Source organism: Malaya genurostris, chromosome 3 (assembly GCF_030247185.1).
Source record: "Malaya genurostris strain Urasoe2022 chromosome 3, Malgen_1.1, whole genome shotgun sequence".
Taxonomy (NCBI): domain Eukaryota; kingdom Metazoa; phylum Arthropoda; class Insecta; order Diptera; family Culicidae; genus Malaya; species Malaya genurostris.
The window spans coordinates 16,261,742-16,284,163 of NC_080572.1; the positions used below are offsets into that span (position 1 = coordinate 16,261,742).

At 35.2% G+C, this 22,422-nt stretch overlaps 1 protein-coding gene across 1 annotated transcript in view; it reads left to right on the forward strand.

Moving 5' to 3' along the window:
- Nucleotides 1-149: 149 nt before the first annotated feature.
- The window catches only part of LOC131436884 (autophagy protein 5), a 43,731-nt gene continuing 21,458 nt past the window's right edge, over nt 150-22,422 (forward strand). The window contains exons 1-6 of the mRNA XM_058605853.1: nt 150-497; nt 570-669; nt 731-836; nt 903-1,027; nt 1,573-1,670; nt 11,640-11,745. Of these exons, the coding sequence (XP_058461836.1) occupies nt 348-497; nt 570-669; nt 731-836; nt 903-1,027; nt 1,573-1,670; nt 11,640-11,745 (685 nt within the window). The 5' untranslated portion in view covers nt 150-347. The remainder of the gene's footprint in view (nt 498-569; nt 670-730; nt 837-902; nt 1,028-1,572; nt 1,671-11,639; nt 11,746-22,422) is intronic.

Here is a 22,422-nt window from a genome sequence, read left to right on the forward strand (position 1 = left end):
TTAAAATCAAAAACCGAGTCTATAAATAAATATTTTTTTCCTAGCAGAGTTGTTAAAAAATCTGTGAATATGGCTACACTGTAGCCGATACGTTGGTATTTATTCCACAGGGCGAAAATGACGAGAAGGATGATTCGGAAGGAAGAATAAGAAGCCAGTTGTCAGGTCTTGTCTTAGTCGATAACATTCATGAAACAAAACAAATCATTGCTGATTATATAGTTCAATTTATTAATCTTCCTAGCTTATCTTTTTGCACCATTTCTATATTAAACATATTTAACAGTTAACAGTATTTGAGGTCGATATTTCAGTAAAAGTGAAACGAGCAAAGTATTCCGCCGAAAATGGCAAACGACCGAGAAATTCTTCGGGAAATCTGGGAAGGCAAAATTCCAATTCACTTTCAACTTTCGCCGGACGAGACCGATGTAGCACCGGATGAGTTTTTTCTATTAATTCCGAGACTTAGTTATTTTCCGTTGGTAACTGAAAAGGTGAAGGGGCTTTTCGTAGATTAAGATGATCACAGAGTTTCCTAGCTGACTTGTGTATTTTTTTATTACCAGGTTCGTAAGCACTTTCTGAAATTCGTTTACAATGAGCAACAGGATGGAGAAATGTGGCTAGATTGCAACGGAACACCTTTAAAGTGGCATTATCCAATAGGTGATTATTGAAAATACTGTTGCTGAAATTTCTATCCATTTAACCTATTTTACTACTGCAGGAGTGCTCTTCGATCTTCTAGCCGGTAGCGACGCCATTCTGCCATGGCATATCACAGTGCATTTCTCTAAATTTCCCGAAGAAGTGTTATTTCGATGTCCGAATAAGTAGATATATTTTACAGGGGGTGTGTTCGCATACTTCTGATAAATTTTATTCTTGAATAATTGCAGAGATATCGTAGAAGCACATTTCATGTCAAGTCTAAAAGAAGCTGACGTGCTGAAACATCGTGGCCAGGTTGTTTCAGCTATGCAGAAAAAGGACCACAACCAGCTCTGGTTAGGATTAGTAAATGGTAAATAAGATAATTGGTATTATGGCCCTTATTACCGTTCTCACTTCCATTTGATTTTAATTATTACCAGTATCACGCATAAGTGATCACTGTAGTGTAAAAAACTCATTTTTTAACAAAATATTAGTGGCATGATGTTCATAATATCTTCAAGTTCATCCAAGTAATTACTTTTCTCTCTAAAGCGATTTCCATACAATTATACAGATACAGATAATAAGGGTCATAATCACTTTTCTTGGTTTTCACCATGTAGTGATACCGGTAATAAGGGCGTATAGCTCATAACCGAGGAAGGCAGAAAATTGGATGCTTTGGACAAAGATATCACTAAGATCATCAAGGTTCAAACTAGAAAGATATCGGTGATATTTTTGCAGTTTGAAGTTTATGATGATCTTGTAATACAGCAGCATGCAAAAATTGTAATTACCAGATTGAAATTAACACATTAAGAACAACAAATCGTGGATGGAACACAATTTCCATAAAAATGGGAACATTTTTTATATATTTCTTTATCAAATTGCTTTTTTAAATTTCAGATAAATTTGATCAGTTTTGGGCAGTAAATCGTAGACTTATGGAACCCATTCCGGATCAGGATGGCTTCAAGCACATTCCAGTTAGATGTTATGCAGAGGTGAGTCTAACAAGCAGAGAAAAAATCTCATTAGAAAATTCAACTTATCACTAGATTCATATTCGGCTCTTAAAAATTTAGGCTGTTGGAAAAAAGGATGCCGGGTCGTATTTTTTCTTTCAAAATATTTGCCGCGAAAAAAACTGTGTAAAAATCCCATATAGCGAACCTTACACGATCATTAAAAGTATCATTATTATAAAATAATCTCATTTTAATAGCGGCCCTTACACGATCATTAAAAGTGTCATTACTAAGTAATGTCACTTCTGTTCAAACGCTCGTCATTACTGCATTACTGTACATCATTACTTTTTAGCATCACACGTTCAATATTAATGATGAGTATTTGTAACTACTTCAGCACGCGGTTTGTAACCAGAATAACTTTTCCTCAGTAATTAAAGAATATTAGCAATATTCTTTATCTTCGTTTAGCCGAAAATAAATATTATTTGCCATTGAAACGTTCAGGTTAATGAAAAAATAATAATTTAAATCTACACTGAGTTCTGAAGAGAATGTTTACTTCATGATTGTCAAATTTTCTCATCTAATACAACTGACGATATTCAGCACTTCCACAAAAAAAGAAGAAATAATGTTGGTAATGATGGGAAATCCGGAATTCCATCATTACTCGTTTCATTACTGAACTCGCTGACCTTACACGATCATTAAAAGTGTCATTACTTTTTAGTAATGACACTTTTAATGATCGTGTAAGGGCCGCTATTGGGTACACGAAAGAATTTCCTTTAATTTTAACTCACCATGTATGGCAGGCGCGTATACAGGGGGGTGTTTTAGGGGTTCAAACCCCCTCCGAAACTCAAAAAAGTATGATATTATGTGAACTCTTTTTTTCAAATAAGTAAAAAATAAAATGAATAATTTTCAACAAACGACTCCACAATAAAAAAATTTCAAATAATTATATAAAAAGTTCCATTTGTATGGAAATTGATCAACATGTTCTGAAACACCCCCCGAAATTTTTTTCTGGGTACGCGCCTGATGTATGGAGAAGCAAAAACCGGAATACGTAGTTGCGTCAATGCGGGACAGTTACATCAGATGCTATGAAGTACGCATCTCATTATACTATTCAGCACGCGCAAGTTTGCAAGCTGTAGCTGGAATGTTTGGATGCAGCCGAATCCTGTGCTTTATCCAACTAGTTGCCAGTGACAAAGTTGGTAAAATCGTTCGAGATAGTTCACGACTGACAATCTCCAGCATCCGAATTTTTATCGGCGGGTGAAAATTCAACTGCATCATCTTACTTATGAGGTGCTGTCTGAAGATGCAATAGTTACATCATCCCGCATTTGAAACTCAGCACAATTTCATATCTGTAAATACAGAAATATCAGAATCAAAAATAGCAATAATAATCGAGAGTGGATCCGTTATATCATTAATAAAATTAGATAAAGTAAAAGAAGAGCAACTAGTTAAATTAAAACGAAAAGGATTTTGCTAACCGGAATTACAGATTAACAAATCGAAACATTAGCCAGTACAGCAACCACAAAAAATTTGATAACGGAGTTCCAGAAGAATTCACAATCCAAATCGATGAAATTCTTGGACGCGACTTTCTAACTTAAAATAAATACAGGAATCATGACTGTTACATAACAATATAAGAAAGGAAACTCAATCCGTTCCTATTGAAGACAATTATATAAGTGGATTTATTCTTCCAGCAAGAAGTGAATCCATTCGTCGATTAAACAAAACCAAAATTAAATGGTTGTACATGCACAAGAAATTCAACTAGGAGTTTTCTTGTGGTAACACAATTATCGCAAATCAATAGTCCCAAAGAAATCGGAAAATATCACCAAAAATTGCAGTAGTTTCGGTAACTGAATAAAAAGATTCGGGTAGATAAATTTACTTTGCCAAAAATTGACACCATACTTGATCAATTTGGCGAGCTAAATATTTCAGCTCCCTTGATCTCATGTCCGGATTCCACCAAGTATCGATTAACGAAAAGGATTTTCACAGCATTTTCAACACAGTCAGGCCATTATCAATTTACGTGAATGCCATTCGGACTGAACATCAGTCCAAATAGTTTGAAGCATATGATGCAAGTTCTGAGGTTAAACCAAGCCATGTCTTTGATACATCGATGTCATTCGATAGTCCGATCTGCTTGGCCTCAGCTTTTAGTCCGATGTACGTATCCACGTATCCATCTTCTCAAAATTGCGCGCTATAATGTCAATATCATCAGCGAAATCAAGTAGCTAGACGGACTTTGTAAAATCGTGCCACTCGTGTCTATCCTCGCTCTACGTATTACACTTCCAATGCAATGTTGAATAGTAGACACGAACGGCCATCACCTTGCTGTAACACTCTGAGAGTTTCGAAGGGACTCGAGTTTATCCTCGATACTCGAACAACGCACATCACTCGATTCATCGTAGCCTTGACCAATCGTATCAGTTTGTCCGGGAATCTTTAGTCGTGCATGATTTTCCATAGCTGATCTCGATCGGTTGTGTCGTAGGCTGATTTGAAATCGATGAATAAGTGATTCATCGTAGCATTGATCGGCAGTCACCCAATCACTTGCGGACGCATCTTACCCAGCACTCGTTGTGCCACAGCTTTGGTAGAAGTCAGCCGCTCGATGTCGCTTTTCCATACCTTCTGTCCCGTCCAACGAAGTTCTTGCAGCACTACGACGTCGAAGTCGCGAGGATTTAGTTCATCAATAGCATCATTTAGAAAACCTGCATAGCCTTTCTTTATGAGAAAGGTAAAAAATAGATTCACAGTATATAGGACCCTACAAAGTAAGGGAAGTCGTTCAGTAAAAACCATACAAGCGAATAGGTTGTGTTTCGATTATACTGGCTCGTGAGTTAACGTCTGCTAGTCTAAGCTCCAGGTAGTTAAACTTCTGGTGCTAATCGCAAAGGCAATATTCGGGGCGTTTCCCGACTATAAAGCTAGCGACGAAGGCCATCCCGTTCATACACACAGATGTGTAGAACACATAGATGCGAACGCATAGAAGTCACAGAGGTACTATCGCATAAAGGCGAAGACGCAGGGGTGCAAATGCACAGATGTGCTAAGGCAACCCAGTGCTGATCTACCAGGTACCAGAATTTGTCCTCTGCGTAGGATCGAAAGAGACTATACATATCGCGTGGTGCTACACTGCAAGCATCACATTTGATCGCCACCAAGAGCAATAACACTGTACCTGTACGCCACCAAGAGCAATAGCACAGGTACAGGCAGCACACCAAGTTCAGTAGTAACCACAACGACGGCAGAGCAACGGAGATAGCAGGAAACAATACCAAAAGACTGCCAATTGGAAATCGTTGGGTGAGCTTCACGTCGTTCTTTACGCCAGAGGAACAGAGACAACAGCAACAAGGTAGATTTAATTTAATTTTTCATTTCTCTTATAACTGGAATTTTACCATACAAAAGTTTTCATTTTGATATTAATATACAAAAAAAACAGTTAATGTCATGGATGATCTCATGGAAGACCATCCGAATCCGATTCCGGATACTAGTAAGAGTTTAAATACTCCAAGAGCTAAGCATTATCCAGAGGGTACCACTGGGCCATGGATAGTCCTTTTCGACGCAACTAAAGGCATTAAATTTGATGCAAATTACAAAGGATTTGACATCACATCTCTCTGAAGTTGTAGAAATCTCTAACAGAGATAAAATTCGAATTGTAGTTAACGATTTGAAACAGTTTCACGAAATAGTAACCTGTAAATTATTCGTTATTGAATATCGAGTTTACATTCCATCGAAGGAGGTGGAAATTGACGGTGTTGTCACTGAAACAAGTATGACAACCGATGATTAACTTAAAAATGGAGTTGATCGTTTTAAAAACTCCATGCTTGAGGGAGTTAAGATACTCGAGTGCAAGCAATTGTACTCAGCATCTATTGTCGATGGAAATAAGTCTTATCGTCCCTCAGATTCGTTTCGAGTAACATTTTCCGGATCTGTGCTACCTAGCCATGTCTATATCGATAAAATTCGTCTTTTCATAACGTATGTTATGAATTGCAAGAACTTTAAAAAATTCGAACATACAGCTACTTATTGTAGTAATAAGTCTAAATGTATAGAATGTCAAGCGCCCCATAAGGATAATCTTTGCGATAAAGATATTGAAAAATGTGTTTATTGTGGGGAGAGTCCTCATGATCTCTCAGTATGCGCTGCATTCAAGTTGCGTAAAGACAAAATTAGGCTTTCTTCAAACGTACGGTCTAAGCGCACATACGCAGAAATGCTTAAAACAATTATTGATGTCCTTCCACTCGAAACAGAAAATGGTTTTTCAAATCTAGAGCCAGAGGAATCTGACTCTGATGAAAAAAGTGAAGGTACTTCGTTTTTCACTCCTCAAGGTTCTGTTAAGAGGACAAAGTCCTCCTCCAAATTACCATCCCCGTGTTGAATCTAAAAAGCCAAATTTAAAACTAAAAACTTTGCCTCCTGGTTTATGAAACTCTTAAACCAATCCAAGAACTAGCACAAGAATAGACAATAATCCTGTGGGTTCCGTTTCATATTCACCAACAGGATTACTGAAGTTTGCAGAAATGGTGGAATGGATTTTCGCAGCATTCAATATTTCTGAACTTCTAAAGATCATCATAACGGCATTCCTCCGAATAGCTAGAACTTTTTAGAAGCAGTTATCAGTTCAATGGATAATTCTCTCAGGTTTTGTATCATTTGATGGATAATTTATCATCCGCCGCAAATGATTCAATCACTGTCCTGCAGTGGAATTGTCGAAGCAACATGCCAACACTTGATTCATTTAAAGTTTTATTGCATAGTCAAAAATGTGATGTATTTGATTTGTGCGAAATATGGCTTACATTAAACATAGCTTTAAATTTTAATGACTAACATTATACATCTCGATAGAGACTCTCCGTATGCTGGAGTGCTTTTAGGAATTAAGAAATGTTATTCCTTTTATAGAATAAACATTCCGTCTACTTCTATTACAGAAGTTGTTGCTTGTCAAATAAACATTAAAGGAAAGGACATTTGCATTGCTTCAATATATATCTCTCCAAGAGCTCAAGTTGTACAACGACAGCTTAATGAAATGGTCGAAGCCCTCCCTGCTCCACGATTGATTCTGGGAGATTTCAATTCGCACGAAATTATGTGGTGTTCCGTTTACAATGATAGCAGATCATCTTTATTATATAATATTTGCGACAATTTTAGCATGACGGTATTAAATATGGGTAGCATGACACGGATTCCCCCGGGTTGGCGGTTCAATGCATACGGCACTGGTCTTACAAACCAGTTGTCGTATGCTCGAACCCCGACTTTGGAAGGATTCGTAGTGTCAGTAGAATCGTAGCACCAGCCATGCAATGGTTCTATACACTCTGAATCTGCTGCGAAGTCTGTTGAAACAGAAGGTCAAATTCCACTACAGGAATGTAATACCAAGGTTTTGCTTTTTATGATACGGATTCCAAGACCTCCTGTACGTCCAAGTGCATTAGATTTATCTCTTTGCTCAACTTCAATTCGACTAGATTACACTTGGAAAGTATTTCCTGATTTACACGGTAGCGATCATTTATTAATCATTATCTCAATTAGCGGTAACAAATGTATTGCAAATTCAATTAATGTTCCATATGATTTGACCAAAAATATTGACTGGATTAAATACCAAAGTAATTTTTTGTCGTGAATACGACTTACTTTACTATAGGGCGCCTTTTCAAAATTAGCCATATGGAAGAATGGGCAGAACTTAATCGTGAATATCTCGACTTGTATTAATGGCAGCAACATAATTCTTTCACTTTTTCATCAAAAATATGATCAGGAATTTACGATTATATTTTAAACAGTTTGAGATAACCACAAACAACTCAAAAATTAAGTTTTCTGAAAATTTTAAATCAATGCGGAAAACTCTTTACTTTTGCTTGGGGTTTTCGCGCAAGGACGACGATTTTGAGGTAGTCAGGCACATATCTTCAACTGAACATTATAAAAGGGGAACCGTCGAAAATCGATCATTTCTTCTTGTGCGTTGGATGAAAGCAGACGTTGGGGCTAGAAGACGCATTCAAAAAGCGGCATCGGAGAGCGCACCTTCTGCGTGGTAAAAAACCTCAAACGCTCAAGTCGTAGTTCTCATTTGCCTTCCGGTCGTCAAGGCGAGAAGACGCATTAAACCAGTTTCGCATCATTTGGCACTGCGTGCGGATGTGTCGGTTTGTACGCAAAGCTAGTTTCAATTCAAGTAAGAACGATTGCATCAGCTGCTGATGGTTTGCATGGAAGAGAAAGAAAACAAGAAACGAAAAGTGGACAACATTACAAATCAGCCGTTCTAATGGCTCTAAATGTTATCTAAGAACTATTAAGATTACTTCTTTGCAAATCGAAGGTAGAATCACCAGTTTAGTGAAAATCCAAAATAATTTGATTTGCTTCGTGCACTTTTTCTGCTCGTACATACTGCGAATCGTTCTGCATTCTTCCGGGAGTGCAGAATGGTGTCGCTTTTGTAAGATCTCTAAATCCTCTCGGGGGTTGGAGGTTTTATAAACAGCAGACTGTTCGGGGCCTCGTAGAGGTTCAGAATTTACTTCTGCTTCCACTAAACGTGATCCTCAGCAGATTGTTCAGCATCCCTTAGGGGTGCAGAATTTACTTCTGCTTTTATGTGTTTTTGTGTCGTCAATTTTTCCCATCCTCCTAGTCCAACCCTTACCATTTCCTTTCAATCCTTCCCTCTTATATATCGGGAAAATGATGCTAAAAACAAATTGATGGAAAGGCACAAATCTCCAAATATCAAGGGGAACGCGCCATTTGAGTCAATTTGTTCTGATTCCTGGTGTGACGTTTTTGGGTAGCTTGGACAGAGAAGAAGTTTGGATGTAAGGTATCGGTCGGGTGATGGCCAGGATGTGGACCAAGTTCGATGTACGTTCTACTATGTCTGACTGGCGTTTTAGAGTGACTAAAACAAGATTCAGAGTGGCGAAATGGTAGCGGAATGCATAAGAACGCAAGTTCGAGTCCTGTCTCTGAGCGTATCTTTTCCAATAAATCATCTTTTCTGTTAGTTTATCATTATGTATATTGCATATGAAATAAAAGTATGAAAAAAAAAGATAGGGAAGTACAACAACAAAATTGCAAATAGGAAGAAATCAGTACAAGAGAGATTATCACCGAACACAAAAACCGAGTAATAAAAACGTAAAGCATAAAATAATATAAATAATATAAGATATAAAAAAGGTTTACACAGGAATGAAAATTAAAAAAAAAAAAAACTGGAAAAACTTAAAAATAGTTTGAACCTGGAACAGGTAATGAATGATTCCATATATTACATCATTAAAAACCTGTTTTACTCCACCTAGTAGTGTAATGATGCCTTTCTCATATTACTCATAACATCATATAATATTACTGTAGAATTTGCATAAACAACTGTTCATTGAATAATTTGAACAGAAGTTTGTTCGAACGTAATCTAACAAAATCTACAAATACTGTTTACCCTGTAGTTCCGAAGCCGGAAGTAGTATCCACAACGTATTCAGGAATCTCGTATGAAACTGTAAAGTAATTCTAAAGCTTTATATGGGACTATAAAACCTATAGCTTGAACCTAAGTTTGTGAAAAACTCTCACGCTATATCTGAGGAAAGTAAGTCATCTGAAATTGCAACTCAGTCAAATATACTAATCACCTTGTAATTCCGGAACCGGAACTTGAAGTGAGTCTACTTTTGGAGTTTTTCTTCACTACTTTCGGTGCTTCCGGAACAGAAAAGGGGGGACCAGTAGTGCGGAATTTAATTTAAATGCCCACAAACTAACAAATTCTGCAAACTAGAAGAATGTATCAGACAGTTTTATGGGATTAGCACCTGTTTTTGACCATCGTTTGTGGAAAATGCTCATGAAATTGAAAAGTTTCACTTATCACGCTCTAGTTCCTGAACAGGATGTCGGATCCAGATAAAATGTTCCAGAAATTAAAAAAAAAACTATAGCACCATTCATTTGAAGCTTAGTTTGTGAAAATCAGTTGAGCCATTTCCAAGAAAATTGAATGCACCATTTTTCCTTAATTATCACACATTACCCTGTAACTCCTGAAACTAAAGTCGGATCGCAATGAAATTCAATAGCTCGCAAGACCTTCCCGTTGAATCTAAGTATAAAATCTATTCAGCCAACTCTGAAAGAAGTGAGTGCATATTTTTTAATTTTTTTTTTAGTATACCTTATATCTCCGGATACCGGAAGTCGAATCGGGATGTTTCTTGAATTCGATGGAGTCAAACAAAGCTGATGAATAGACGAGAAAAGGTTTGAGACTAATATTTGTACAACATCGGCCGTGCACAGTGAGATCGTATACCAAGTTTTTTTTTCACTGAGTCTTCTGAGTTGTGTTTCATAACATCCAGAGTAGTTCAATTGGCAGAACGATTTCCCCGGATCAGAGAAGGTTTCGAATTATAAGCTGTCCGATAATTTGTGTCGCCAGATTGCCTCGCATATAATTTCACATCATCCGAAAACAACAGCAAATCGTCAGTAATTTAGATTTGTAAATTACATAACTGTGACTTCGTAATTGTACGAATTTATAGAAGAAGATTTCTATGAACAATTATCTCCATGTATGACCAAACAGAAGTTTTAAAATTTTAAATATCGTCAAATCACGAAATAAAGGACTTCTGAGGAAATTCTAAATGTTCGCTAAATTCCTGTTTCCATCTTTAACCAGTCATTGAGAAAGATTCGGGCATGGTGTAAACTTCTGACATTCGCGTTGCAACTGACTTACATACTTACAATGGCTGACTTACATACATTACGCTATGTTGCCTTTCTACATCAACAAGCATCATGTCTATTGTTTAATTTTCAATCACTCTTGTTTGGATCAAATTACGAAGGTAAAACCCTTCAAGTTTTCAAATGCTCACTTCAATTTTCTTTCTTTTGAATAAGCAATGCGCAAGCCGTACGCGAACGGTAAAAAACAAGTTCTTTTAGAAGAATAGGTAAACAGGAGTTTGTAAAAAAATACATCGAAGTGAAACACTTTCAAAATACATCGAAGTGAAACACTATAAGATTAGTTAATTAATTCAATTAACTCTGGTTTTAATTTAAATAGCCATTCGTCGCCAAGAGATTAAAATTTTGACCCTTTAGAAAAAGCTGTTAATTATTATAGGGTTACAATTCTTAGAAATCGCCCAGAAAAAATTGACTATTTATATTTTATTTTCAATTTGATTTTGATCACTAAAATGACTTTCCAAAAGAAACATTGAAAAAATGATATTGTTAAATGAAATTTGTTGTCACTGTTTCATCAAAAACATGCAATTTTTTTAAATAAATAAACATATTTTAGTTAACACTTTTACAGATCTCAGATAATAAACTTAAATTAATTATACAGAAATTAGAAAAAATCCCGTTGAAAAATTTGCACTGTGTCAACGTTCACTTGAGAGTTTATAAATGCCCGCTTCGCAACACCTGGCAGGTGTGAAAATTATGAATGTTACGAGTAATACTTTTCATCATAAGTTTTGTAATAATGTCCACAAATTTTTCAACGGATTTAGATTCTACGATGGTTTATTATATTATTTTTTCCCGATTGTTGAAAAAAATAATATAAAAAGTCATTTTAATAATCAAATAGAATCAAATTATCAACACAGCTACCATAAGTTATTTTTTCTTAGCGATTCTACGAATTCTGATCTTATAGTAATAGTGACATTTGAAATAGTACACAAAAGTACAAATGTGTTTGTTATGGTAATTTGCCCGTTTTCAATGTAATTTTGTATTGATAAAAAATGTTACGATTAGTGTTAATAATATTTTTTTTTTATTTTACAGGACGGTACCTATCAGCAAAAGCTAGTCGCGCCCACCAGTGAAGTGGGACAGAAACGTACTTTACAGGATCTGCTCGAGGATTTTTCGACACCTGTCCGGAAAGCAGGTAGGTTGACAAATGTTTATTCTGTTGACACCTACTCATTTCTTTGAAGGAAAGTTTTGCATGCATTCCGCTGTGAAGTCATGCTGTTCATTTTTTCAGTTTTGAGTAACCGTCAAAGACCGGTCGTTGTCTTTTTCTACCTGTCCAGAGTAAACCAGGAATGAAAGCGAGAATAAAAAGAGACGGTAAATTCTACGTTTCCTGAACGTACAGAACCTCTGGGAATATCCCCTTTATTTGCGAAGGATCCTGTCTCAAAAAAGAAAAAATCGGCTGTATTTCTTCTTTCTAGTTGTGAGCTATGGCAATATTGAAACTTCCAAATTTGAGGTTTATTGTTTTCACACGTCTAAATTGAGCTAGAAGTTGATATTCCAACGGAAACTAACCGTAAATGTAAGACTAAATTCCAGGAAGAAGTTCCTTCTGGTGTGTATCAGGTGTACAAATTGGCTAATATAACATGTTCGTTTGTCTTGTTCGCGAAAGTTGGGATATGATCACGGCTAAGGATTTTTATTCTTGAGTACGGAAAAAATTATGACTGTCGTCCAAATAATGGAAAATTGTCCGAAGAATTTGTAGTTTCATTATTATTTTCGATATTTTAGAAATAATTTAACTTGAAAAAATGTGCACGTGGAGCCCCCACTTAGTTTTTACAGTGATATTGATTTAATTTTCGGTAAATATTCGTAAATATGTACAGATATATAGGTACTTTAGATTTAAACTTATAACAGAGAAGCTAGACTAGGCAGACTCATACAAGCAAGATCAGTAGAAATAATTGAAGGCTACTTTCATCTTAAGGAAGTCGAAATCCTCAAGCATGCTCGGATAGCAAGTATTGTTCTTGCCCTATAAAATAATACAGTTAAGCCAGTAAAGGGAAGCTGTTAATGTTATTGAACTTTTCAGTAGAAGAAACGATAACCAACATTTATTTGAAGCTTTAGATTGAGGCTGCCGCATTATGGATTGAATCTACGATATTTTACTTAGTCAAATATTCTCGATACAACTTGCGAGCCCGGGTTTTAACCGTTATATTCTGTTTATCATTAGGCACGCAGAGAAATCGAGCTTGTTTAAAATAACAAATCAGTGAGTAGATTTTCATATCTGATTCATGTTAATTTCGAGCTAGAATATGATTATTTGAAACCATTTTCTGCCTTTAACATCAACCATGATCTCTGTTAAATGTGAATTAAAATTTTGGTATTGCCAACCGGAAAAAAAAGATTGTTTCAGCTGATTTTATTGTTGAAATTAATTGCGTATCAACAAAAGTAGAGTTGATTTTCTTGGCAATATATATGTTGATTGAACTCTGCTTTACCTTTATGTTAAGGAAAAAAATGATTCATTTTATCTGTGGTCTTTTTTCCATTTAATAATATATTTTATAAGGCACACTGCTTAAGCTCTAAGATACCGAGGTCTTTTTCTAATTTTAATCAATAAATAACTTAAAACTAGGATAATTTTATTAGTTAATGTTTCGTAGTGATCGACATCTGGCAGATTCAGCCTTCAACTGGCGATCGGCAGTGGTAGGCGGGTTGAATATTACATGGCCGCATCCTTCGGTTCGTGTGGAACACCCCGGGTAAAGGAAACCTGGCTAGTGGCCCGCATGTTTGTCATTGACAGGCGCGTCTCTCCGTGAACGCCGATGGTGAATTTTCCGAAAGAGAAAGGTGGGGTAAGGTAACTAGGTAACGGGGAACGAAATAATTAGTGGCAGCAGAAAGATCGTGCTAGTTCTGATGAAGATGGTGAATACACGGAACGACCGAAATCAGCATTTTCGCGAAAAATTTAGTTGATTTTCTGATTTTAGTTAGTTATTTTTTTTCTCATTCCCTTAATAATAATAAAATATTTTTTTTTTTTTTTTTTTTATGACGCACTGATGAGTCGAAGACGAAACGTAAAGTTAAGAAAATGGTTATGTGCACCTAGCATAAACTTGGGGGTAAAAGTAAGCCTTTTCCCCTTCAAATTACCACAATCTGTACGGCCAGTAAGCCGAAACTTGTTTCGTTCGAGACGTCAGGTTAGACGTTACACTTCATGTGTACAAAAAAAGTGTCTTGCAAATAGCATTAACTTTACGTCTGCTCAGCGGATTATGTTGATCCGGGGGTTTGCGTCAGCATAATCTGCTGACGCACTGATGAGTCGAAGACGAAACGTAAACTTAAGAAAATGGTTATGTGCACCTAGCATAAACTTGGGGGTAAAAGTAAGCCTTTTCCCCTTCAAATTACCACAATAAAATATTTGTTGAAATGACTATTTTTTTAGTTGAATTCACAAATTAAACGTGCTGTCATTTCTTAGCTAAGTCACATTTCATTTCCATTCAACTAATTTTTTAGTTGAATCAAAGAAATAAAATGTTGTTTTCAACCAATATGAATGGTTGAATTGGCTTCTGTAATCTGCAGCTATATGGCGCCCTGTCACCGAAACGGTAACACCGTAATGACTACTAGCCACTAGATGGCACACTACTGCCGAAAAAATTTCAGACGCGGTTGTCTTTTCCATATTGGCAGGTATAAATACGATGTTGTATTGGAGAAAAAGACATAAACGAAACATAAACATCTTTTTGAATTTTTTTTCTTTTAAATCACTGTTTTCTTCATTCTCACTGAAAACTTTGAGCACTCGGAAAACAAAAACCGAATACAAGTAGTACACCGGACGGCGCAGCTCGGAAGGTTTGAAGATACAAAAAAACTTCATCACAATTAGAGTGAAACATTCGAAATTCACTTCACTGTTCCGCGTAAAAACATTATTACGCACAATCGCTTCAAGTGCGCACAAATTCTGAATAAATACGATTTCCATTAACAGTTTACGACATTTTTACATATCGGTTTAGAAATTTAAATAAAGATATATCGAACACATGCGAAAAACATCAAAACAATTTTCAAGCAGTTTCAATAAGACTGTCCTTTTTAGCTTTTTAATGGATTGTTTTGCTTTGACACTTCTCATGAGTTTTCGGCTAATAAACTTGTTAATAATACCCATTTCAGTTTTGTTTTCTTTGTGCTGTCTTTCAGTAATGATGGTGATAGATAAATAGAAACAAATTTTCTGATTTTAATAACAAAATTAGTTGTCAATGAGAATTTCGTTTTGGATTGAAATATTGCTGGTTTGTGTCCAGCATATTCACCAACTAAACACATTCTCTAAAAATAAGAGTTTTTTCAGCAAAGTAAATTCTCAATTTTAACTAATTTTATAGTTATTTTGGAAATTTTGTGGTTAAAATCAACTAATTCAAAAACAGTAATACGAATTAGGCGCAGAGCTAATTTTGGTCGTTCCGTGTGTAAATACACGAATTGAAACGTTAGTAAAAATATTGGAGTCTGTGCACGGAACCGGAAAAAGGCGTGAATAGACATTCATACATTATACCCGAGTAGCAAATGTAACTTATTAACATTTCAAGGTGAATTACAATTGTTGTTGAATTGTTATGTATGTTAAATATCTTCAGATAGATTTTTAAACATATCAAATCGGTTGTGCAACATAGCATTGTTAAGTTTCACAATACTGCCGTAAAAATCATTGAAGAACAACTTTGGGTATATCTAAAACAACTACACAGCAAATCACAAACTTGTCTATGTTGCACTAGTAGTTAAGGAAGTTTTACAAAAATTTTCACATCGTCATGTCAAAAGGAAGTAATTATAACGATTGTGCAATTTATCAAACATTTTCTGAAGGACTGATATAATTGTAACGGACACCATATAAGCCGACATAGTTATAAATCTCTCGAGGAAAGAAAATATATGAGCGGAATGATAAGGCAGATTAAGAACCTTTCTGTAGAAAGTATTTATCTGCTGAGTGTATAGTTTTCACAGCTTCATGTACTTTTAGGTCGGTGTGTGTAGTTTTCTTCATTTCTTTTATAAAAGATTATGTGGAATTCAAAACTTGCAATTTAAAAACAGTTGTGCACGATTAATCTATTTGGAATGAGTGCAAAACTTGCAGACATGAGGACATTACAATAAAAGTTGTAGAAATGCACAAAAAAATATTAGATCATTAAACTTTGAAATATATAAAACATTTTTAGGAAGAGAGCGAAGAGGTTAGCCGAAAGCCAATTTAGTTTCTCTTCCGAATGTGTTGATACGATCACAAACATTTTCCTTACTATTCCAGTAATAAGCAATATTCGAAAGTGGTAAAGTATAGCACATTTCACATTGTAGTAAATTTGTTTGAAAATTATAGTAACTATTACGGAGACGAGCTATGAGGGTAACAGAAAAAAGCGTTATATCATAAGATATTTCTAGCAAATTTTCAAATATTTATTCCATGGCATGCGCACTCCAATAAATTTTTGTAGGAGCAAAAAATGCTTTGCCAAGAATATTCTCAGAGACCAGTCATCCAATTTTTACAAGCTTAGGTTCAAATTAAAGGTTGTACAACTCCATATAACACTACCATTTTATCCGGATACGACTTCCGGAATTACAACAGGCTGATAAGTCTAAAATTCCATTTTCAGGATTATGTTTTTTTACTTGGCAAAGAAAAATTAAGTTAAATATTGACGACGGGTGTACTGTGATGGGTAGGTCGATGCCTTTCACGCAGCCCGCCTGGGTTCGATTCCCTACCCCTCACATAGGGACAGAAAGTTTTTCTGGTTCAAAGAGGCGAATGACTTCAAGGTTGAAACCTCTATTTCAATAAAAACAAGTCAAATACATTCGAATAGCCGTATAGTTCTTCAATTAGGCAGGTATGGTTAGTTAATGACCAAATACGGTATAGATTGAGTTGAGTGGGTCATCGTTTCTGATTCCGGAAATACCGGAAAAGCGCTCGTGTGCTCCAAACCGGTAATCACCGACATTTCTCAGAAGCGACTAAACAATGAAAAGTATTATGTTTCCATGAGTTAATGTAGAATTTTATTCAGATCCGGCTTCCGGTTCTGGAAATTGCAACCTGTCATATAGAGCAATACTGCAAAAGACGTAAAAATCCTTCTAAACTTGAGCCGTTTTTGAAAAGATACCCTGTTTCAATTTATAGGTTATACTAGTTGTAGGCCAAACAAATCGATTTCAGCTATGTCAGTTCCCAGCTCCCGGCTCGGAAGTACCAGAAATAGTAGTCGAAAACTCAAAAACGGAACACTCTTCATATTCTCAGAAAAAAACTAAGTCGATTTTCGAAAATTTTGGCTCAAATGAAAGGGTCAACGTATATAAAAATAGAATGCTTTTGACTTTTGTTTGGATTTTTCGGTTCCGGAAAAATAGGGTGAGATGTGTTCAAAATTTTAAACCGCCATTTAGAGCGAAAACTTAAAATACGAATTTCTATTAACTTGAGTTAAAAGTCTTCAAAATTGAAAAGGTTATGTTAATGTATGCATAAACAAACTTTTTAGTTCCTATTCAATATTCAAAGAAAAGTTATTTGAATACAATGAAGAAACGATGATATTTCTTTTCGCTTTTCTCATACTCATATTCAATACGCAAAAATTCACAGGCTTATGTCTGGACCTATCAATTTTGTTAACATGCCTAATGAATCTATATAACATTTCCTATATTTTATTGCTTAAATCGATATATTATCTGAGAACATGATTTCAAAGCTTCAAAATCGAAATTGAAAAACTTTCGGAGATATAGTTTTTTTTTAAATTCACTCGCGCTCAGCCATGCCCTTGAGGCGCGTTTTCTCGAAACCACTCTCGTTGTCTATTTATACAATCAATTCATTTTGTATTTTTACACTCATTTTATAACATATTGACACAGAAGTGCAGAAACGTTGTGAATGCATTACATATTATTTAAATATTTTAACACAAAATGCTAAGTGTCATATGAATATGATCGTTAAATAGGTGTAAGTTGTGTTGATCACGAGAGGTGTGAAACTATCCCACTGTAAACGCGTTCCTTTATTTCCGGGACCTGTAATTAGTCCTCATTGAAAAATAGCGAGCAAAATGTGCTACCCTCATTAGTTCTTTCCGAATATCTGCAAAAGATTAGAGGATTTCAGTCACCATAAAGCCGTTTCCACACTCACAAAGAATCACAACACATGTTTTTGAAACTGAAAATTTATGCAAATTTTTTATTATCTTCTCAGCCTGAGAAGAGTTTTTAGTGCACCGGAGTAGCTGTCGGTAATGCCAACACCCTTCAGTTTTTCTTCAGGTACAGCAGATCTTTAAATATCCCGAAAATTACCATATTTTACCTACATTGATCCACCTTCAGAACGCACAGCACTTGCAGTGTGCCATAAGGTGTATCCTTTTTCCCAAGTAACCTGCAACTAGTGGCCAGGCAGGTTTTGTTTCGAACATTCAAATCCTAAATAACAATTACGATCAGGAACCTCCCCTCGGAGCCCTAAAATTACACTACACAAGTCGAATCCTCTTTGGCAATGATTCGAGATTGTATTATTATTTTTATTGTTATCTTCATACCGCCGTCACCAACGTGCACCAAATCTTTCAAACAATTCAGCGTTTCAATTGCACTCTTTCTTGCCGGGGGGTCGTTTCAAGCGATGTACGTAGTGCCTGGAAAAAGGAAACTATCCTTCTTACTTTCTTCCTTGTGCTATTATATGCGCTCTGTCGGTTCGGTAATTTATTCATTTGTGATGGCAATAAAATATTCACACCTCTAGGAATAAACATGGGAAAAATGAGAAAGGTTCCAAAAAAAGTAACAAGGGAATCTAAGGATCGTTTTTATGCCCGATGGTGGTTTGTTTATGCCCACATTGCTTTCTTTCGGCTCTAGAAACCGGTGCGCAATTTGTGGAAAATCAGAACAACTTTAATGTTTATCAAGAGTAATTGAGTGATTTTTTTTATCATAGCATTAAAAGTAAGCCGACAGTGGGTATTATCATCCCAAACAGTTTTATTACTGATTAGCGAGATTTACCAACTGAAAAAAAAAAATTTGTGCGTGTATATAAATGCGTAATTTGCACATACAAAGAACTGAATATAGGTAGGTGTTAGCTCAGTCGAATTCCGATAACCCATTTCATATACGAAGCAATTCGAGCTTCAAGATCATTGTATCATCGCCCAGCCCAGACTGAATACAATATCTGAATCAATGGAATCATTAAAACATTAAAGGGAGACAATCGATCATTGAATCTTATGCCAATTAGATTGATTTCGTATTTGTCCGAAATCCACGAGGGTGCAGCAACTTCATAATCTATGCATGAAACATTGAAGCAAATAAACCTAAACTGTGGAAATCGAAAGTAATTTGAAATAATTATATATATACATATATACATATATATATATATATATATATATATATATATATATATATATATATATATATATATATATATATATATATATATATATATATATATATATATATATATATATATATATATATATATATATATATATATATATATATATATATATATATACCATGAAGTTTTATCAAAAAACCATCGACTCCACTAATTTGGCTGAAATAATGTAATAAATAATTACTGAATTGAAATCAAATCTAAAGTTTTCAATTTTTCAAATAAATCACTTCACGCTGCCCACCTGGATTCGATTCCCAACCCTGCACATAGGCTTAGAAAGTTTTTCTGGCCCGAAGAGGCGAATGACTTTAATGTTAAAGCCTCTTTAATTGAATAAAAAAAATCACACCTGATTTATGCTCCAATTTTCACTACACTCGAAACTTTTTTATTCGGGGGATATGAAGAAAATCGAAAGTAATTTGAAATAATTACATATGTTATGAAATTTTGTCAACAATTCATAGACTCATAACTAATTGTTTAGAAATAATATCGGAAATCGAAAAAAATTTGAAACAATTACATATGTTATGAAGTTCTGCCAGCAATTCATCGACTCATAACTAATGGTTAAAAAAAATAATTACTGAATAGGAATTGAAAGTAAATCTAAAGTTTTTAACTTATTCACACAACACTTTAGTAAACGGTTAGGCTTTCGACTTTATTCTTCAATTTTCAATACCCTCGTGTCTTTTTTTATGCGAGGGAAACGTACCACATAAAAACTGCATAACATCCAAAATTCGCATTGAAAAACCGCAAGACTTTGAAAATTCATACAAAAGAACGGCAAAACCACAGAAACTAATTTTACGTAGTGTCTGGTGTTATCCCGAAAAAATAATTTTTTTTTAAATGTAGATTTTGGGGTTTAGTTTGAATTTGGGTAGGTTTTGCCCTTCTCATATAGAAAGGCTATGCAATCACTGTGAAAACCGACTTTTGAACGGAGACCCGCAGTGTCGAGTGTCATATATCATTCGACTCAGTTCGTCGAGATCAGAAAATGTGTGTGTGTATGTAACAAATAATGTCACTCAATCTTCTCAGAGATGGCTTAACCGATTTCCAAAAACTCAGAAATGAAAGGTCTTTTGGTCTCATAGACTTCTGTTAAATTTGATCCCGATCCGACTTCCGGTTACAGGGGTGATATACACAAAAATGGAACAAATTGTCACTCACTTGTCTCAGAGATGGCTGAAACGATTTTCACAAACTTAGATTCAAACTAAAGGTCTCATGGTCCCATAACTTGCTATTGAATTTCATCTTTATCTAACTTCCAGTTCCGGAGTTACTAGGTAATATGTGCAAATATATGAGAAAATGCTCACTCAATTTTCTCGGAAGTTTCTTAACCGATTTTCACGAACTAAGATGCAAATAATAGGTCTCAAAATTCTTTAAAAAGTTCTCAAAAAGTTGATCCAGATCCGACTTCCGGTTCCGGTATTATAGCGCGATAAGTGGAAAATTATTAATTTCTTGAGCATTTTTCCACAAGCGATAGCGAAACGAGGTTCAAATTTTAATAAAACTTATTGATAAATTCATCTAATTAGCAGATCTTGTTAGTTAATGGATATATAAACTAACATAAACTCCCGATCGGTACCATACATCCAAACATTTTTTGTTCATCAAACACTAGTCTTCTCGCTGCATAAGAACGCAGGTTCGGGTCCTGTCTCTGAGCGTATCTTTTTCCAAAAAAAATCTTTTCTGTTAAGTTTTTCATTCATTTGGCTTCTCCAATATATGTTTGCACTCCGTCATTGCAAAAACTAAACTTAGTTATGGCGACTTTACGGCAAACCAACTAAAATTAATAAATCGTTAAATTATTACGGTTAGATTTTCCGTAACAATTTGGTAGGAAAGGGCAGACTATCAATACAATCTTCGTAGACTCTGTCGCTGAGGATATCCAGCCAGCGACTAGCACCAGTAAAGAATATACATATATGGGGCATTCCACGCAAAATTAGCCACCCAAATTCTCGTTTTTCATCTAACTATTTTTTTCGGTAAAGAACTCGAAAATATTCGACACGTATTTTTTTATTTCAATATGGTAAGTTGAATTTTCGAGATATGATTTTTTTAAACTAGCGTTTACAAAAAAGAGCCTTTTTCAACAGCCTGTACTGTAAAATCTAATAAAGATACAAAAAATCTCCCAAGACATGAAATGTGCGTCTTTTATTTAGCTTTTAAATTAGCGATTCCAAAAAACAACCTTTAAAAATTTATTATTTTTACGTTTCGTCTTTGATAACGGTTATGTGCCCTAGCACAAAATTTGGCTAACCCCTAAATAACCTTTAAAAAAATTGAATGAAAAAAGTTAAAGGGTAATGAACAAATAAAAAAAATTCAAACTTGGCCCTAATTTTTTCTCTTTTTTTAGTTGAAAAAAAAAGGATTAGGGGCTTAACTCAATCTTGGCAAAGTTTCAGAGTGGAAAGAATAATACTTTTGGAGCAGTGAATTTTTCAATCACGACACGCACGCACGGAGCGTACCGCAGCGTAACTCGCTCGAATACAGGCTTAACTTACCGACACATGTCGCGCCACTGATCGAATCCTAACTTTGACATTTTATTGTTTGCAAGGTTACAGTGAAGATCGCGATGTAAAAATGAATTCAAAAATCAAAAACATTCGTTGCGTCCAGTTTCTTTTTCCCTTCTTGAGAAATTCGATGTTTTGCAAGCAAATGATGTTCTGTGTGTACCGTGTTAAATTGTGACTTTAATTGTTGTTTCAGGGGAAAATTGATTTTCTGGAAAATATGAATATTCATGATCGGATGCTTGGATTTATATCCTTGAAATTGTATATTTTTATCTACTTAACCTAAACTAACCTAACGTAACTCTAGCTGTGAAGCGCTCTAATAATGGCATGTTCAGAAGTTGAACATTCAGTTTTGAACTTATTGTGTGTGTTTTCAAATTTCTGCTCTATTGTATGTACATGAAAAGTTCTAGTCCATGGAGGTATATTCAGAATCATTTTCACAAATTTGTTTTGAACGACTTGGAGCTTGTTTGTGTGACATTTTGCGCATTTTTTTCCAAACTGGAAAAATACTCAATGACTGGATAAACTATTTGCCTATAAACAGCTAGTTTATTTTGAGGTGATAATTTAGATTTTCTGTTCCAGTAGAAAAGATGACAAGCGATTATAAAACACTCTCCTACTCAGTGCATGCCTAACCAGTGCATGCCTAACCGTGTATTAGAAC